The sequence below is a fragment of the Bos javanicus genome, chromosome 3 (assembly GCF_032452875.1).
Source record: "Bos javanicus breed banteng chromosome 3, ARS-OSU_banteng_1.0, whole genome shotgun sequence".
In the NCBI taxonomy this organism is placed as follows: Eukaryota; Metazoa; Chordata; class Mammalia; order Artiodactyla; family Bovidae; genus Bos; species Bos javanicus.
In genome coordinates, this window is record NC_083870.1 from 14,855,218 (window position 1) to 14,874,062 (window position 18,845).

Genomic DNA, 18,845 nt, shown 5'->3' on the forward strand with positions numbered 1-18,845 from the left:
GGATCGACTCTGGGAGAACGGGAGGGGGGAGCGGAGAGCGGAGAGGGAGCGCGGCAGGGAGGGGGAAGAGGGGAGAGAAAGCGAGAGAAAGCCGCAGTGACCCAGCCGGGACAGCTCCCCGCCCTCTTCCCCCCGCCTCATTACCATAAGAAAGAGGGACCTAAGACTGGCCGGGATCGCGAAGGAGCCCGTTTTGGGAGGGGGGCACACTCCATTAGCCTGTTTTCAACCCGTTCCGTTTCTGTACACTGACTCCTTTCCTCTTTAAAAATGAGGGACCTCGACTGCCTTCCCACCCCCAGCTTCGCCTCCCAGCAGCGGGTAAAGACCGAAGGCGCATCCCTATCTTCCTCGGGTCAAGGAATTCGTCCCCGCGCCCCCGAGGGCGGGAAACTACAACTCCCGGCATGCCCCGGGCGCCCCCGGCGCGCCCCCCTCCCGTCAGTTCCATGCTGCTCCATCCAGTTCATTTAAAACAAAAGAGTTTGAGCGCTGGAAGGGGCTGGGCTCTATTGGGGGCCACTGAGCGCCGCTCCTGGACTGGGGCTCGGTGCGGGAGCCTAAGGGGGGCGTCTGGACGGTGGGGTCTAGAGACTCCCGGGACCGAGGCGGGAGGGGTGGGGGCAGAGATCCCGCAGCCCCCCGCCCCCCCGTCACCCCCGGAGAGGAGAGGAGATCTGCTTTCTCGGTTTTGCTTCTCTATCCCCCCACCCCCACCCCGGGGGCTGGGGCGAGGGGAGTCGGGTTACAGGGTGTTTGGGGAGGGGGGCTTAGAGGGAGGGTCTATCTTTCTATCTCGCTTTCTTCCCCCCTCCCCAGTTCTTTGTTCCCCCCTCCCCACACACCCCCCTCCTCTCCTCTCCCCTCCCCTCCTCTCTCCCCTTTTCCCTTCCACCACCTCTCTCTCTCCCTCTCTCTCTCTCCCCCAGCTTTTGTTTCGCCATGCCTAGTCTAGTGGTATCTGGAATAATGGAAAGAAATGGGGGCTTTGGAGAACTAGGATGTTTCGGGGGAAGCGCTAAGGACCGAGGGCTGCTGGAAGACGAGCGCGCCCTTCAGCTGGCTCTCGATCAACTCTGCCTCCTGGGTTTGGGGGAGCCCCCCGCCCCCACGGCGGGCGAGGACGGGGGAGGTGGGGGGGGCGGCGCCCCCGCGCAGCCGGCCGCCCCCCCGCAGCCGGCCCCGCCGCCGCCGCCCGCGGCGCCCCCGGCCGCCCCGACGGCGGCCCCCGCGGCGCAGACGCCCCAGCCCCCCACCGCCCCCAAAGGGGCCAGCGACGCCAAGCTCTGCGCTCTCTACAAAGAGGCCGAGCTGCGCCTGAAGGGCAGCAGCAACACCACCGAGTGTGTACCAGTGCCCACCTCCGAGCACGTGGCAGAGATCGTGGGCAGGCAAGGTAAGCGGGCGCCGGGACCGCGGAGAGGGACTGGAGTTGGGGGGCACCCCATCCCTAGCACGGAAAGTTCACTTCCTCCCTCCTTGCCCGCCTCTGGCTCAGTCCCTTCCCCACAAAGGGGGACCCGCCCCCTACCCTGATTTCGAAGTGCCTCAAAGTTCCCTGCTACCCCCCTAGTTGGAACTGTCCTCCAGATCCTTCCTTCCCTAGGGCTCTGCCCTTAGACAAAGAAATATCCTCTCTCGGAGAGAGGGAAAAGGGAGGGGGATCGGTTTTCCAATCCGGGGAGGCTGTCCGGAGGGGGTGTCCACTCGTAGCCAGAAAAACTGGCCGAATGTGCAAAAGAGTTACTCAGGAGCCCCAACTACGGCATCTACTAGTGGTTTGGGGAGGGGGCACCCCTGGGACCCCCAGCCACCTGGAGTTACAGACTTTGGGGGAGACCTGGCCCAGGAAGGCAGACTGAGTATCTGTCTCTTTGTTGGGCTGAGTGTAGGAATGGAAGGGGGTGTGGCTCATGGGAGGGTCCCAGCCTGGGGGTGAGGTGGGATAGGGGGGCTGCTGGGAGGAGGGAGTCCTGTGGTCACCCGCACACTAAAGTTGGATGGTCTATGGGATTTTGGAAGGGGTGCCTCCAACGAAGTGCCACGTCCCGGTGTGGACCTCTTCTCCTCCCTCTCAGGCTTTTGTTCTGGGCTGGCCACGGCAAGGGGCCAGAGGCCTGGAGAAGGGTCTCTGGTAGTGAGAGAGTAGGACAGGGTGGGAAGGGGCGTGCTGAGGGGTGAGGAACCATCACCTGGAGATTTGCTGGAGGGCATGGGTCTGGGTGTGTTGTTGGGGTGGGGGGTGGGTACAGAATTAATCCAATGTAGAGTGTCTGATACCACACCCTCCTCTGCTCCAGCATCCCTGGGCGGGTGGGGGTGGGAATGTTGGTAAGGGTCCAGATTGAGCAGACGGGATCCTGGGGACCCTTCCCTCTCCCAGTTTCCCAAAGGGGAGTGGGGGGGGGGCGGGATTTGGAAATTGCAAGGGGGCTGGACTGGGGAGGTGTGGGGTGGGGGAGGAGCAGGGGAGGAGCTGTCCCACAGTGGGGAACAATAGAGGAGCTGCATTCCGGCTGGGAGTGAAGGAGGAGGCCGGCTGCTGGCTGGGGAAGAGGGGAGGCAAGTCGGGGAGCCCCTACTCCACATCACACCTCATCTACCCGAAGTGTGGGGGGTTGGGGGGATTTTGCTGGGAGATCCAGAATGGAGGAGGGAAAGATGCCACTCCCCGGCGTAGCCCTCATCCCCCTGGGGCACCCCATCTCTTGAGATTTCTGGTTTTAAAAGTTGGATTTCCTCTTGTTGTCAGAAACTAAGGACCCAGAGCCCTGGAATTGGGTGGGGACACTGTTATCTTTTCTTGGGTGCGGGGGTGGTCTTGGGAGGCCCCGGAATTTCATGGAGTCATTCTTTCCTCTTCTGCCTCCGCATCAGATGGGCCTGTCTCTCATAAAAGTAGGGGGATTTCTCCTATTCAGAGAAGACAAGCCTCCCCCTCACTCCTTAAGGGAATGGAAGTCCTTTCTCTTGTCTAACCTCCCTTCTCCTGCTGTGGCGTCAGTGGTGCTCTATTTGACCTCTAGGAAGGTGAAGCCAAGTGGGTCTTCCCTTCAAGAGATGTTTCTTCGGGGTTGGGAAACGCAGGACGAGATCCGCTACCAGTTCTGCATCTATAGGCCTCTAGCTTTTCTCCTTACTTTTATACCTGGCCTGTTCTCCTCACCCCAATTCCAGTCCCCAAAGACACCTATAACAGCTCTCATGTAAGTTTAGGGGCCCAAAACTTAGAGCCAGAACCCAGGTGCCTATCAGATGCCATACATTTAGAAGTTGTAGAAGGCTCTTCACTGTTCCTTCCCCCGCCCCCCATGCCTCCCAAACAGAACAATCATTTACTGACATTAAAGCAGCAAAGATGTGGGCTTGACAACAGGTAGGACTTCTCAACTGCCAAGAGGTCTGAAGACAAAAAGGGAGGAGCAAATTCTCCTTCCTAAGGTCTCTTGAAGGTGAGGAGAGCTGCCCCCAACCCACTCTCTCCTCCCACATGCCAATCTGGTAGGTTTGGAGAAGAAGCCATCTGGAGTGGAGGAAGGAGAGGGAAAAAAAGATGAGCTCACCTCAGGCCTATGGTTGGAGGGTTAGGCAGAGTCAGAAAACTAGGACCACTGACATTGGTTGGGGAGTGAGAAAGGGAACTGTAAGTGTGTATATGGAGACGGGTATGAATGTTTACATGTGAATGGGGGCAAAAGTTGTGGGCAGGGGTGTATAGGAATGTGCTGCATGTGTCCTGGGAATGATGGGGATAGAAGAGTGGGCTGGATGAAAGGATGAAACACTGGGAATCCATGTGTATGGGGGAGAGGGGTATGTGAAAGTGTGCTTTAGACTTGCACCAGAAATAACATTTAGATAAAGGCAAGCTGCATAGTGGCTTCTAGGTCCATGTCTGTGTCTATGCATGTACACACACACATGTAGCATGTGTGCTTTGAGAAAACATGTGAGTCTCAGAGGTTCTGTGTGAAGACAGGGGCAGGGATAGGGAATTGGAAAAGGAGGAGAGAGGTTTGTCCAGTCAGCCGTCAAGGTCTGCCACCTTTAGACTGCAGTCTGGCCATCCCAGCTTCCCTCACTTTTCTCTTTCCCCTTCTCCCTCTTTGTCTCTCTTTGTCTGGGCCATTCTCCTTTCTCTTCCTGCCTCTCTCCCCAGCCTCTCAGCTTTTACCCACTCCTTCTTCAAAGCAGGAGTATGGGTCGAGAACACCTTCTCCCCCCACCCTACTCAGCCCGCAGCCCATCTTGGCTCTCCTGCCCCAGGGGACAGGGTGGCAGGAGTGTCCATGAGGTCAGGCACTGCGTCCCTCACACGTCATTATCCTCCTTTCCTTCCTAAAACTGATTCTCAGACCCTTCCCGACCTCCCACACTCCATGAGTTGCTGAAAACTTGCTGTGAATTTGGGACCGGCTGAGAGACACTAATGGGTGGAAGGCATGGGAGCAGATGCGGGTCAGTCGTCCCAGTGTAGACTGGAAGACACTTTTAATGCATGGAGATCAAGTGAGGAGTAGACTGTAGGCTTCTGAGGCAAGATCAGGGTCAGTGACAGACTGGAGATCTCAGTTGCAGGGCAGGGTGGGTGATTGAGCGATTTGGAAGTTTGTGAGTAGCCAGAAATCAGTAGAGAAATTGGGGAAAACAGCTAATGGTTGTCGAGGAGTTAGTGAGTAGATTAGCAGCTTGTCTGGGAAGGTCAGTGATTATTTCAGGATTTCAAAGGGTGCATAAATTTGGAGGTCCTACATGGAATTCAAGGGAAAGTTGCAACATTTTGCAATCTGTGGCTGATAGATACACTGGATAGATTTAAGATACAGTAAGTGAATTGTTCTGGTTAGAGTAGGGGGGAGGGTTTCCTAAGGGTAGATAGAGGTTCCTGGTGGGCTGGGTATCGGAGTAGGAGCAGGAGCTTGTTGGTTCCAGCACAAACCTTCTTGCCTTGTGAGTTTATTTCTCTCTTCCCTTCCCTATCCCAGGCTGCAAGATTAAGGCTCTGAGGGCCAAGACCAACACCTACATCAAGACGCCCGTGCGAGGCGAGGAGCCAGTGTTCATGGTGACTGGGCGGCGGGAGGACGTGGCCACAGCCCGCCGGGAAATCATCTCAGCGGCCGAGCACTTCTCCATGATCCGCGCCTCGCGCAACAAGTCGGGCGCCGCCTTTGGAGTGGCGCCTGCTCTGCCCGGCCAAGTGACCATTCGTGTGCGGGTGCCCTATCGCGTGGTGGGACTGGTGGTGGGCCCCAAGGGGGCAACCATCAAACGCATCCAGCAGCAGACCAACACGTACATTATCACGCCAAGCCGGGACCGCGACCCGGTGTTCGAGATCACCGGTGCCCCGGGGAACGTGGAGCGTGCGCGCGAGGAGATCGAAACGCACATCGCGGTCCGCACAGGCAAGATCCTCGAGTACAACAATGAAAACGACTTCCTGGCGGGGAGCCCCGACGCCGCGCTGGATAGCCGCTACTCGGAGGCCTGGCGGGTGCACCCTTCCGGCTGCAAGCCCCTCTCCACCTTCCGGCAGAACAGCCTGGGCTGCATCGGCGAGTGCGGAGTGGACTCTGGCTTTGAGGCCCCGCGCCTCGGCGAGCAGGGAGGGGACTTTGGCTATGGCGGGTACCTGTTTCCTGGCTATGGCGTGGGCAAGCAGGACGTGTACTACGGAGTGGCGGAGACTAGCCCCCCGCTCTGGGCGGGCCAGGAGAACGCCACGCCCACCTCGGTGCTCTTCTCTTCCGCCTCTTCCTCCTCCTCCTCTTCCGCCAAGGCCCGCGCTGGGCCCCCGGGAGCGCATCGCTCTCCTGCTGCCTCCGCGGGTCCCGAGCTGGCTGGACTCCCGAGACGCCCGCCGGGAGAGCCGCTCCAGGGCTTCTCTAAACTTGGGGGGGGCGGCCTGCGGAGCCCCGGCGGCGGGCGGGATTGCATGGTGTGCTTCGAGAGTGAGGTGACTGCCGCACTGGTGCCCTGCGGACACAACCTGTTCTGCATGGAGTGTGCAGTACGCATCTGTGAGAGGACGGACCCGGAGTGTCCCGTCTGCCACATCACAGCCACGCAAGCCATCCGAATATTTTCCTAAGCTCCTGGCCCCTGGCCTCCTGGGGCCGCTCCCCAGGGGCCCTTCCTGGAGCTGTTTTCCACTGGGGCCTTTTGCAAATCAGTGGTTTGAGGGGCAAGGTGCTTAGATACTCGCTTGCTGGGGGGGCGGGGAGGGGAGGCGATGGTGGCTGGAGGGCGGGGCCACTTTGAGAGCCTCTGGTCCCCCTATCCTGGAAAGGTTGGGAGGGGGGCCAGGCCGGAAATTTTACTAGAGTTACAACTCTGATACCTCAACACACCCTTCAATCCGGAAGCAGCTAAAAAACTTTTGTTTTGCCAGAGGTGGCCGCTAAGGCATCCTGACTCCCTGCCCGCCCAACTCACACTACCCCTTCCTCTAGGGAGGGGATGGGGAACGGGAGAGGGAGAGTTACCATCTGTATCTAGAGGTGCTCCAACAATCCCCAAGCCTCTGGTCCTGACCTCTGACCTCCAACCACGACCCTTTAGACCCTCCACCACCTTGTATTCTGTTTGAGGATTTGTTCTGGGCTTCCAGCAGTATGAGGGGGTTGGGGCCCTTTCAGAAGTCTGAATGGATTTTCTGAGGGGGAAGGGGAGGAAGTATGTCAATCAATAAAAGGGCTCAGAACTCGTCCCTCCCCACAAAGCTGGGCTAGAGGAATCTGGAGAGGGGTGCTCCTCTGCTTTCCCTACACACTCTCCTCCCCGTCATCCTTCCCTTTGGGTTTTCCTCTCTCCTTAGCTCTGTCCTCCAGCTCTTCTCTCTGCTTCCCCTTGCCGGCTGTCACAACCAGCCCTGCCTGTCTTTTTTTTCTTTCCTTCTCGCCTCTCCTTCTGCTCCATCCAGCTCAGCTTTGGGGGACACTATCCCCTGGGGAGAGGCAGAGGGAAAAGACATTTTGATGGTCCCCTCAATTCCTCTTTGTCATTCGGAGGCCCACTTTTCTCCTCCAAAGAAACACCTCAAATTCTTGATAGAATGTATTCCTGTTCTCAGTGAATATTTGAAGAGAGGACTAATACTGGGGTACATAAAGGGTCAAACCTCCACCCTTATCATCTTTGGGCATTACATGTAGGGAGCAGTTTGGGGGCTGGGTTTTCTGGTGGTGGGATGGGGAGAGCCAGGGTAGTGTGTCTGCTCTTGGGGAGCAGGAAAGAGGCAGTAGGAGATGCTGCTGGAGGGAGGCAGGGTTCCTCCTCCCTTGCAGTGCCCCATTCCCTGCGCCCCTCTCTGGACCTCACCTGAACCCCTGTTAACAAATTAATCATGAAGTCTCTGTCTCACTCATTGAGGAGAGACCTTGTCTTCAGAGAGGGGTCACTCCAGAGCCAAGCAGGACTGGGGTGCAGCCGGGCCTGTTCTAAGAATCATGTATTATTACAGGCCTTGCACCCCCTTTGCTGCTTCCCTACTGCTCACCTGGGGCAATCACCAGCCTCCCACCCTCCTGGTTCCGCTGGCCGGGCTAGGAGGGGATGGGGGATGGGAGTCCCCGGGGGTCCTAGGAGATTCTTGTATATAGTAGGGTGGGACTGTTCTAAGTGATCTCTGAGCCTTGAGGCTCGGGAGTCCCATTCTTCCTGGATGGAGAGGGGGTGCAGGGATGGGGGCACAGAGGGGATTTCCTCCTCTCCTTCCTCCTGTTGTGAATTAACTCACCTCTCCTCAGCCTTCCCCTCCAGACCACCAGCCAGGGAGGGGAGCGGAAGGAGGTCACAGCCAGGAAAACTGGCCTGTGACAACTTCCCTCCTTCCCGCCAATGTGAGCCATCCTGAGATGTCTGTACAATAGAAACCAAACCAAACCAATGGGCACCCCTCGGGCGCCGAGGGGGGGTGGGGAGGGGGGTGGGAAGATGGGATGTCTGTCTGTCGATCCCCTCCCCCTCTCCACTCTACCCACAAAGGCGGAAGACTGTTACACTAGGGGGCTCAGAAAATTCAATCCCACTCTTACTAATTGAGCCAAACCTAGAAACCAACACAAAACACATAGTGAGAGACAAAATAGAGGAGAGAAAGAGAGCATGAGAGGGAGCGAGATAGGCAACCAACACAGAGGAGAGAAAACAAAAATAGAAAAAAAAAAAAGCAGTTCTTTATAATTTAATATTCTATTTTAATAAAGGCATTTATTACCGTATAAATGTAGCAAAGAACCTGGGCTAATATGAAAAAAAAAAAGACTTTTTATTAGGTAATTTATTATATGAAAAGGATATTTTATTTTATGATAAAGTGATCCTTAAAAAAATAAAAAAACTTTAGAAGGTTTAGAATATATGTAGGGAGAGAAGAAGAAAAAAAAATACATTTGTATTCAGAGTTAAATCTTAAAAAAGTGTTTTTAATATATGTTCTGGTTTACGTTCCTTTTTTCCCCCACATTTTTTTGGGGAGGAATGTCGTTTGCTTTTCCGGGGGAGCATCCTGGGATGGCTCGTGGAGACGGGCTAGGGGAACCTGGTCCCTCTGGGGCCCTGCAGGTAGATTGGATTTCACCCCCAAGGCTCCCCCTCCCTCTCCCCCTCCCCTTTGGGGGAGCCGGCAGAGCCAAACAAAGAAAGGGATTAAGGAGAAAGGAAGAAGCAGTAGGACTGAGGATCCTGGGGTGTCCCCCCCGCCCCTTCCCCTGTCCGGTCCCAGGGGCAAGTAAGGTGGGGAAGTCCAGAACTGAGGCCTAGCAGGCCTATGGGAACCCTCAGAGAGGTGTGAGATTTAAGAGAAATAGTTTTTTTTTTGTTTTTTTTTTTTAACCAAAAATGAGAGAGAGAAGAAAAACCGAGGGGTTTAAAAGAAAAGAATACTACAAAATAATAATAATTAATAATAATAATAATTCAAATTTATTTCATATAATCCTAGAGACAAAGAGAAAGAATTACTAGTTACTTAGTAGACGATATTCAGATAGCTTAAAGTTTAGTAGCATTGAGGGCCCCTGGGTCCAGTAGAATGTATAAAAGTCATAATGAAAAGGAAAATAGAGGAGGGAAGTGGCTGAGTCCACCCTGAGCCCCCCCCCCCCCCCCATCTTCAGATATCAGGGTGGAGCAGGTTGCTAGTTATGGTTGGGAGCTTCCTTCCAGTCTGCTGGGGTTGATTCTAAGAATCCTTGGATTTTTAAATTATAGGACAAATAGATGAGGGGCTCAGTTCCCAGGGTCTTTGAAAGCATGAACACTGATCATTTCAACCAGAGGTGGGCTGGGTTAGGGACAGCTGAGGTGGGAGAACATGGTTGGCTCCCTGTCTTTGGGCAGCCCTTACTCCAAACATGTCCTCTTGGGGCTCTCTGAGAGGGGGAAGATTGCCCAGCTTCAACCCTCCAGAGACAACTTCTCCCAGGCCTAACTGAGGAAGTCCTTCCTGAAGTATAACTGCAATCCATTCTACCTCTGATTAATTCAAGAGCCTGGTAGGTCATTCCACCAACAGACACACATGCACACGCTTCTTTCTCTCCCAGAGCTTCAAGGGGACTGGAGGGTATCTGTCCCCCATTCTTTTCCCTACTGCTTAGCTTCTGACCTCCATGGCAGCAGGTGAAAGAATGATCTCAACAATCAGTCTCCTTTAAAGCTGCACTGTGCTTTACAAATTTGCAGAAGTGCTTTATTATCTCTTAGATACCAAGGACTTGCCACCCACTGGGGTGGAATGGAGACGCTGTCCTTGAAGGCCTGGGAGAACTGGCCCCCAAGGGTACAAAGTCAGGGGGTGCAGCAGGGACTTTAGGTGGCCCTCAACCCTAACCATCTGTTCTAGTTCACTGCCATCTGTAAGAGTTCAGGTAGAGGTCATCTGCTGTACCCTGACCCTCCCCATAGAAAGTTGGGGAGCTTGGCTTTTGCTTGTGCACTTGCCTTCTACCAACCCCAGCTTGTAATCAGTTGGTCCCCCCACCCTCACTCCTGTCCAAGGGGGTGTAGAGGCCTCTTGACTCTTGGCAAGAAGTTCCATGACACTAATGACTCTGTCATGCCCCTCCCTGGCCCTAGACCCCAAACATATCTCCTCCCCAATTTACTCTTCTCACCCCACCCAGGGACAGACTTTTCCCCTGCTCTTTTTGTCCTAGGAACCCCGCTAGTTTGGGAAGGTAGCGTCTGGGGTGGGGAGGGCTTCCTCTTCCCTGCTCGAGGGTGCGGGTGGGGTAGGGTGGGTGGGGGGAGACAGCCCTGGGGCAGGGGAATGGTCTCTCCACTGTAGAAAGTAGAGTAGGATTGTGGTCAGACTTAATTTGAGGCATCTAGTGAAGACACGTTACAAATCCACCAGGAAAACCATTTCAAAAGCAAAATAAAGGCGGGAAACAAAACGGACCCATGAATAATCAAGTCAAAGTGATGTTGCACAAAATGCAGAGAAACCAAGAAGGGGGAGGGTTAATGTATTAAATGTGCTATTAAGAACTTAATTTTATTAAAAGTATTATTACGTAAGGCTCAGGCTTCTTTCTTGGCTTGTTGGTCAGAACCACCTTAGGGTGAGTGGGGTTTTGTCTGGTGTCATTCTGGGTGACCTTGCTTACCTTGCATGAAGTGGGTGGCTCCTATCTGTTTGCTCTCCACAGCTCCCTACTTGGGTCTCTAAGTACTCAACCCCTCTTTTCTCTCCATTTACCTCCTTCTATTCCTTGGGGCACCAGGAGACCTCATTCGACCTTGCCTTGCAGAACAGGGGAAGGCGAGGCAGGGCCACCTAGACCTTGCCTGGAAAGCCAGCTTCCGGACTTGATGGAGAAAGGGCTGAGCTGAGAGCTCGACCCTCCCATCAATTTGCACCAGATTCAATCCATCCCTACACCCCACATCTTCTCTTCAGGGTCAAGCAGAAACCTGGATGGAAGACTTAGGCCTTCCACCTCCCAGGCTTAAAATCCCTTCCCCAGCACACACAGCCTGGGCTGGCCCTGACTCCCCTTTTCTTAAACATCCCCCCTGCCTCCTCCCCTCACCCCTGGCATTGGAGTGACCTCAGCTCTTGGCACCAGGGCCCAGGGCACCAGATGGTACCCGCTGATGGTTTCCTTTGTCTCTCCTTCCAGATACCCCCTCTCTGCCATGCTGTGCTCCCTCTTCCACCTGCCCTGGGGGTTGGCAGAGGGAAGGGCGGGCACCTCCCACCCCCTTGGCACTGTCCCCAGACCACAAGACTCCAGAGACAGCTGGCCCTGGGGGGCAGTGGATACGGTGGTGGGGATGAGGGGAGGGAAAGGGGAACAAGGACTCAGAGGAGGGCCCAGAGATGAAGAGGAGGCAGCAGGATGGTCAGGCTTGATATAAAACACAGCTTTATTGGAGGGCCGTAGTCTGTAAGAGGGGGACCGATAATAGAGATCTGGGGGCAGGGAGGGGCACATGAAGACCTTAGAGCTCTGCAGGGTTGTGGACAGGGACTGGCCCCTCTGACATCTGGACCAACAGGGCAGAGAAAGCTCCTGGAGCTGGGCAGGGCTGGGGGGCACCGGAACACAGTGGGGGCAGGTCAGAGGCTGATGCAACAGGCCCTCTTCTCCCCAGGACCCAGCTCCTGCCCAGCCGGGCCACTGCCCAGGGTGACGGCATTGGTCCGGGCGTTGTTCTGCCTCTGCTTGGACACCTTGGCGAAGATCTCTGTGAGGGCAGAGGGCAGTGATCAGGGCAGATGAAGATTAGAAGCCCACCCTCCCCATACACACTCTGCGTGCCCCTTTCTGAACACTGGGGGTTTTGCTGGAAGGAAGAGGAGTTTGGGCACCTGGGTCCCGTCGACTTACGTGGGTGGAGCGGGACTAAGAATCAGGTCCCTGGGAGTGTGGCCTTCTGGTTCTTTCCCTAAGCTCCAGGGGTGGGGGTGTATGAGGGAGGCTCTGAGGAGGCTGGGGGGGCCCACAGAGGGGATGAGGAATCGGCTGGGGCGGGCGAGGGCTGGGTGTCTGCGTTCCTCCCGCTGCCCGCAGAAGCCTCAGGGGTGGGATGGCGGTGCCTGTCGAATGGAGGCAGGGGCTCTACCTTTGAGGACAGTCTCAAAGGCCAGCTCGACATTGGTGGAATCCAGGGCCGAGGTCTCCAAGAAGAGCAGCCCATTGTTTTCTGACAGAGAGGAAGCACACCGTTAGTTGTGAAGGGTCAAGACAATCATATTCACTTCACGTTTTACCATGTACGTTCGTTACGCGCTAAACCCTTGGCATGTGTGGCTCATTTAAACCTACAGACAAACTGGAAGGTAGGTCTAAATACTATTCCTCTCTTTTAGAAGAGGAAACTGTAGCCCAGAAACAGAGAGAATGAAAAAAGAACTTGCTTTGTGTCCCACATCTAGTCACTCACCAAGAGACATGGGCTAGGCCACGGGACCCCACAGCCTACACCCTTAATCCCTGTATCCTGCTGCCTCTAAACCCCAGAAAGCTCCTGGGGAAAGTGTGACAGGAGACAGTCAAGGGAAGCCCATCTGCCACACTTAGGATCTCTGAGCACGGCAATGTGGGCTGCCTTAAAACCAGCTATGAATAATTGCCCATAAAGACAGGGCAAATGGGTGGGACATAACGAGGGACACAGGGTCACTGAGGGGAAGGTCTAGGAGATTCTGAGGCAGGCAGAATGGAAGTGGGGAGCCTGGGGAGGAAGTCCAGGCCAGAGCCCTACAGGGGGACCAAGGGCTGGGATTACATTGGCAGAGCAGCCGGAGGGGTCCGGCTGGGTTGTGGTGGGCTCTCACCAGCAAACATGCGGGCTTCCTCAGTGGGCACCTCCCGGGACTGGCTGAGGTCACTTTTGTTACCGACGAGCATGACGACGATTGTGGCCTCGGCGTGGTCGTAGAGCTCCTTCAGCCAGCGCTCCACCACAGCATAAGTCTGGTGCTTAGTTAGGTCAAACACCAGGAGGGCCCCCACAGCACCACGATAGTACCTGGGTAGGGGGTTAGTGGGGTGGACAGAGGCAAGGTCAGGGCCATCAAGTCTAACCTCAGAACAGAACTCTTAGGCCAAAAGCCAGAGATGAGCACCAGAGACAGGGAAATATGAAGATTACAGTCCAGAGACCCAAAGCGCACAGGGCAGTCCAGAGCTCCCGTGTCTGATGCTGAACGCCCTCCAAGGATACTGGTCTTGGAGTCTCTGAAGACTCACCTCCCTTCTCCAAAACCACAGGCTCCCTCCTCCCTCCTAACCCCTCTGCTGCCTCTGGTCTTTGTTCTGATGTTAGCCACAGCTATCCACGGATGTATCCAGGGCTCTGGTCAAACTAGCTTCTTGGATGCCCAACACCCCAAATCTCCCTCACATAGCTCCTTGACCCCCAGTGCTTTTCTCTCATGGCCATCTTTCTAGAACTAGCTGAATCTTCCTGACCATCTGAGGCACCCTTACTAAGTATCCAGTCTCACTCTTGGAAGTTTGATAGCACTTCTTCAGACTGAAAGAAAGAAAGTGAAAGTGAAGTCACTCAGTTGTGTTCAACTCTTAGTGACCCCAGCAGGTTGGTCTTCCCCACTCCTGACTCGCCGATCAGCACCTCCTGCAGCCTCCCAAGGCTCCTCCATCCATGGGATTTTCCAGGCAAGAGTGGGTTGCCATTTCCTTCTCCAGGGGATCTTCCCGACTCAGGGGTTGAACCCGGGTCTCCCGCATTACAGGCAGACGCTTTACCCTCTAAGCCACCAAAGGAAGCCAGACTGTTGTTGCTGCTGCTAAGTCACTTCAGTTGTGTCCGACTCTGTGCGACCCCATAGACGGAGCCCACCAGGCTCCCCCGTCCCTGGGATTCTCCAGGCAAGAACACTGGAGTGGGTTGCCATTTCCTTCTCCAATGCAGGAAAGTGAAAAGTGAAAGTGAAGTTGCTCAGTCGTATCTGACTATTAGCGACCCCATGGACTGCAGCCTGCCAGGCTCCTCCGTCCATGGGATTTTCCAGGCAAGAGTACTGGAGTGGGGTGCTATTGCCTTCGTATATAATTATTCCCTTTGTACTGAGGCTTGTAAGAGTCAAGTAACCAGTCCAAGAGTGATGAATATGCATAAACAAAGCCACAAAACCCCCAACTCCTGCTTCCTGCCCCCTTGCAGGTGCTACCCCCCCACACACACACACCATCTTTGGCCTGACACTGACTGGTAGACGCTCTGTGTCCAGTATCAAGAGGCTTATGTTCCTCTGTGTCCTCTGAGTTTTGTAAAGTGTGGTTATGGGGTCCAGCCTTTCACCTTGCAGTTAGATAGTAAAGGTTGCCAAGTGCAAAGCACTGCAGAAGTGAGGGGGAGGTGCTCTCGATCCTAGAATATGTCCCCATCACAGCTGCACCCCAATTTCACCTGCTTGAAACACAAACTTCTTATCTAAAGAGGGATTAATGATAGCACCTTACTCCTGTGGTATTTGGAGGATTACATAAAATGCCCAATGTAAAGTGTCCTGTACCTTCCCTGGCACATAGTAAAGACAAGTAAGTGGTGGTGATGACTCCTGTTTTTGGCTCCAGCAGTCAGTATCATTGCTTCCTGTCTCAGACTGTTCGTAGCTCAGAGTACTCCTGTCTTCTCCCCCAAGCCATGGTGGCCCCACGGTCCCATTCAGGGAACTCCCTGCTGAGTTTCCTTGCCTCCTCCTCCTCCACTCCTCCTCCAATGGTACCCCCTGACTTCCCCAGCACCCCAGCACCCCAGTACACCCCCAGCCCGGGGCTCACGCCGACGTGATGGCTCGGTACCGCTCCAGGCCAGCCGTGTCCCAGATCTGAGCCTTGATAGCGGCGGTGCCCAGCATGACAGTGCGGGTGGAGAACTCAACCCCGATGGTGGTGCGGCTGTCGTGGCTGAACTCATTGCGAGTGAATCGGGACAGCAGGTTGGTCTTCCCCACTCCTGACTCGCCGATCAGCACCACTGAAGGAGTGGAGAGATAAGGACTGAACTTAGAGGGTCTGCCCATCAGAAAAGACGAGTAGCTCAGAAAACTGAGGAGGGAGCCAGGTCTCCTGGCAGAGCCATGCATGCACGCTCAGTTGCGTCCCACTCTTTGCCACCCTATGGGCTGTAGACTGCCAGGCTCCTCTGTCCATGGGATTCTCCAGGCAAGAATATTGGAGTGGGTTGCTGCGTCCTCCTCCAGGGGATCTTCCCGATCTGGGGATCTAACCTGCGTCTCTTAAGTCTCCTGCATTGGCAGGCGGGTTCTTTACCACTAGCGCCACAGGAAGCCTGGCAGAGACAAGGGTCTCCAACTCTACATGATGCACCCACCCTGGGGCAGAAGGGATGAGAGTCTGAAACAGGCTGAGGGGCTTCAAGGGTTCTAGGCCTGGCCTGTTGCAACATAGCGGCACACATCAGCCCAAGAATTTGGTGAGGGAGTGATGTCTATGGGCTGTTTGTGGATAGTGGCGTCCAAGGGTTATGAGGTAACAGGGAGGGTAGGGGGTCTGTGTGTGGGGGGGTGCACATTTCTGGGCGAGAGGATCTGAGAACATGGGTGTGTTTCTATGTATACAAGCTGGAAGGAGAAGTGGGCAGTTTGTGTGTGTTTGCGAGGGGAGAATAGCAATATGGGTGAGGACAAAGTTGGCAGCTGACACTTCTGTGGGCGGGGGAAAGGTATGGGGGTATGTGTGCAGAAATTAGGATCCCGTTATCCCCAAGAAGGGGCAGTCTTGCATGCTTCAGACCATGGAACTGGATGTGGGGCCAGTTATGCATGGCTTCAGCAACTTATTATTCTCTTTCTGATGAAAAAAATGGGAATAACAATTTTATCTGTGAGTTGTTGCAAGAAGTAAACAAGATATTGCCCAGGATATAGTGAGTGTGCAAAACTGTTACTGTCATTATTGTTGGTGGTGAAAAGTGAAAGTGTTAGTCACTCAGTCGTGTTCGACTCTTTGTGACCCCAGAGACTGTACCTTGCCAGGCTCCTCTGTCCATGGGATTCTCCAGGCAAGAATACTAGAGTGGGTAGCCATGCCCTCCTCCAGGGGGTCTTCCTGACCCAGGGATCGAACCGAACCTGGGTCTCCTGCGTCTCCTACATTGCAGGTGGATTCTTTACCCACTGAGCCGCCTGGGAAACTCGTTGTTGGTAGGCTGGAGCTTTTACCTTTAGGTTTTCATGGACAAGGATACACCAGAGGGGCCATGAAGAGCCTTTGGGTTGAAGGGCAGGATCCAGGGCCCTGCCTTACCCACTGTGAGTGAGCTAGGGGCTGGCATTAAAATGTGGGGGCTGATGTTAAATATAACCCATAATCCACTGGCCCGGAGCTACCCAGGGTGGTTCTGGAAAGGCCAGCTGGTGCCCCAGGACTGGACACTGCATAATCTGGGCGCTGGTCCCCACTCACCCTCTGACTAGCTATATGACCCTGAACAAGTGGCTCATCTTTTCTGGGTCCCAGTTTCCCTGTTTATTAAATCTACAAAGGCTCACTCCAACTTCAAAAATTCCTTATTTGTGTAGGATAGGGAAGAGCTGGGAGCTGTATGGATGTTTGTAGGTAAGAGGATTTATGAACATGAGTGTGTGTGTGTGTGTGTGTCTCTGCTATTGGGAACCTCATCCCATCTCATCCCTCCCACGAGGTGGACTCTGAGCCAGGGCTTTGAGTACTGACTGTGCAACCTTTTGAAAACTATTTGTTCTGTGTCTTATCCTCTGAAAAATGGAGATACTAATGGTTAACGTTTTTTGAGCCCCCTCCAGTATGCCCGGTACCCTCCTGAACGTCTGAACTCATTTAATCCTCACAACAATGCTACAAGGCAAGTACCTCTATTAGGATCACCCCATGTTTACAGGGGGTGGGTGTTCAATGACTTACACAAGATAACACAGCCAGTGTGGTAAACGTGAGCTGTGCTGCCCACATGAGCCTTCCAGGGAGGCCTTGCCCCCAGCCACAGGGAGTGCAGGCAGCACCCAGCCTTCAGCTGTTGCTCCTTCAGCATCTGCTTCTGACATCGAGGCAGCCTCACCTGGGCTCATGCCTCTCCCTGGGCTGCCACACCCAGTGCGCAAAGAGAGGGGAAACCCAGAGCTGCTCGCCCATGGTCGAGGCTTTGTGTTCCTGCCTTGCAGTGTGACTTCTCCCTCTGCCCAATCCTGTGTCCTTCCTCTTCCTTTCACTGCTGTTGAGCCACAACAAACATCTCACACCCCAAACTTCTCCGGGTCTGCCTCTAGTGACCCTAAATTGCAATAACTCCTAAGTGGCGGGGCTGAGATCTGAACTCGGTATTGCCCCAGTCTACTGTGACCCCTTACCTTGTCTCCCTTCCTGGGAAAAATGCTGGGAGTACAGGTTTCCCAAGCCCTGGTCTCCTGAGAGTCCCAGCCCAAGGGAGGGTGGAGCTGAGGCTGGGAGGGTGGAGTGGCTGGACAGGGAATCCTAGCGCTGCCAGTCCACCCTGCCCTGAAGGAGGTGCGGAGGTGGGGGTAGGGAACACATGACTGGCTAAACACAGGGGCGAGATAAAGGAGCAGGAAAGATACATGCAAACTTCCAGGGATAGTCTAGTTAAACCCAGTTCCTGGTATTTGAGCCCAGGGGGTCTGCCAAGGGACAGACCAACGAGCCTATGGTGCTGGGAGTTCTCCAGATTCTATTAGACCCTGGTCCCGATTCATATCTTCCCTGTGTCTTCCTCCAGCCCTGTATGGTAGAGATCTTCCTATCTCTCCTTTGCTGTACAGCTGCCCGGAAAGGTGACTTTCTTCCTCTTAAGTCTGTTTGTCCCTCCTTCTCAGGAGGGAATCCTCTCTGAAGTCTCACCTCCATCTCTTGTGCTGCAGTGGCTAACTCTTCCGAAGGACTGGGGCTTCCCTTAGGAGTGGGGCAGAAGAGCCTGACTTGCACCGTTAAGGAGTGATCAACATTATTTACTTCCGCAGAGCATTCTGGCAGCTCCAGGACTTTTGCTCCTGTAAACAGACCCCCCGCCCCCCCCCCCCCACTCCTTAAGCTTTCTTTCTGATCTGAAGGAATGATGAGCCCTGGGAGGGGGGCCCTGCTAATTGATTCAAAAACAGGAAGGGGCCCTCTGGCTCTGCTGTTCTCTTCCTGGGTCTCTCTCAGGTATTCTTCTTTCTTTATGGACCCCCGACTCACCCTTGAAGACAAAGTTATAATCTTCCTCGGCTCTGTTTCCCATCTTGGCTCCGCATGGAGGGCACAAGTATCTTCGAGGGCAGAGGTGATGGGTCTACGCGTTGGCTCAATGCCCTCAACTCTCAGCTCTCAAGACACCTGGATCCGTCCTTCCTCTCATTGAGAGTAAAGAGACTTCTGCAGTGAGAGGGATCGAGGGCCGACTTTAGGCTAGCCAGGGCCTAGGGAGGCTCAGTTCTGGCAGGTGCAGAGCTGTAAGGAATCTGAGAGGAAGGAAGCTGAGAACAGGAAGAGTGAGCGGCTGGAGACCTAGAGCCCAGGTGGGTGGAGAGATGATGACGTCAGACAGGTTAGACAGGTTGGGTTTCTGCTCTCAGCCTGGGCTCTTGCAAGCAGGTGAGCAGGCTCAAGGGAATGACAATGGGGGCAGCTAGGACAGGGACAGGACCTTCGGAGAGCCAGCTGAGGACTAAATGTGTGTTGCTAGGCTCCTGGGACCTGTGGCTGGGGAGTCCCACCCACTAGTGAGAAATAGTCCTTCAGGGAGCAAGAAACTACACAGCCTTCTGCTATTCCTTGGAACCGAGTAGGAGGGGTAACTGGGGGCACCAGAGGAAGGGCTGTGGGGGGAGGGGCTGGGGTCACCCCACTGCAGGGCAGAGCTCGGGG

General features: G+C 54.7%; 2 protein-coding genes across 2 annotated transcripts; one reads left to right on the forward strand and one right to left on the reverse strand.

Moving 5' to 3' along the window:
- The first annotated feature begins 463 nt into the window (after positions 1-463).
- MEX3A (mex-3 RNA binding family member A) lies at positions 464-10,527 on the forward strand. Its single transcript, XM_061403590.1, has 2 exons — positions 464-1,396; positions 4,986-10,527. Exons 1-2 carry the CDS (start codon positions 943-945, stop codon positions 6,092-6,094), a joined length of 1,563 nt encoding a protein of 520 aa, XP_061259574.1. The 5' UTR covers positions 464-942; the 3' UTR covers positions 6,095-10,527.
- Positions 10,528-11,361: 834 nt separating this feature from the next.
- On the reverse strand, positions 11,362-18,489 carry RAB25 (RAB25, member RAS oncogene family). The gene is made up of 5 exons (XM_061403827.1): positions 18,177-18,489; positions 14,766-14,961; positions 12,794-12,987; positions 12,079-12,159; positions 11,362-11,700 (listed from the first exon to the last, which is right to left on the reverse strand). Exons 1-5 carry the CDS (start codon positions 18,217-18,219, stop codon positions 11,573-11,575), a joined length of 642 nt encoding a protein of 213 aa, XP_061259811.1. The 5' UTR covers positions 18,220-18,489; the 3' UTR covers positions 11,362-11,572.
- Positions 18,490-18,845: the final 356 nt, after the last annotated feature.

Bases quoted from the DNA above. Each gene is read 5' to 3' on its own strand.
- MEX3A (XM_061403590.1), top strand. From the start codon at position 943: ATGCCTAGTCTAGTGGTATCTGGAATAATGGAAAGAAATGGGGGCTTT. The intron at 1,397-4,985 runs GTAAGCGGGCGC...TCCCTATCCCAG, and splicing joins AGAGATCGTGGGCAGGCAAG to GCTGCAAGATTAAGGCTCTG.
- RAB25 (XM_061403827.1), bottom strand. From the start codon at position 18,219: ATGGGAAACAGAGCCGAGGAAGATTATAACTTTGTCTTCAAGG. The intron at 14,962-18,176 runs GTGAGTCGGGGG...CCACTCCTTCAG, and splicing joins TTATAACTTTGTCTTCAAGG to TGGTGCTGATCGGCGAGTCA. The intron at 12,160-12,793 runs GTGAGAGCCCAC...CCTCTCTGTCAG, and splicing joins GGAAGCCCGCATGTTTGCTG to AAAACAATGGGCTGCTCTTC.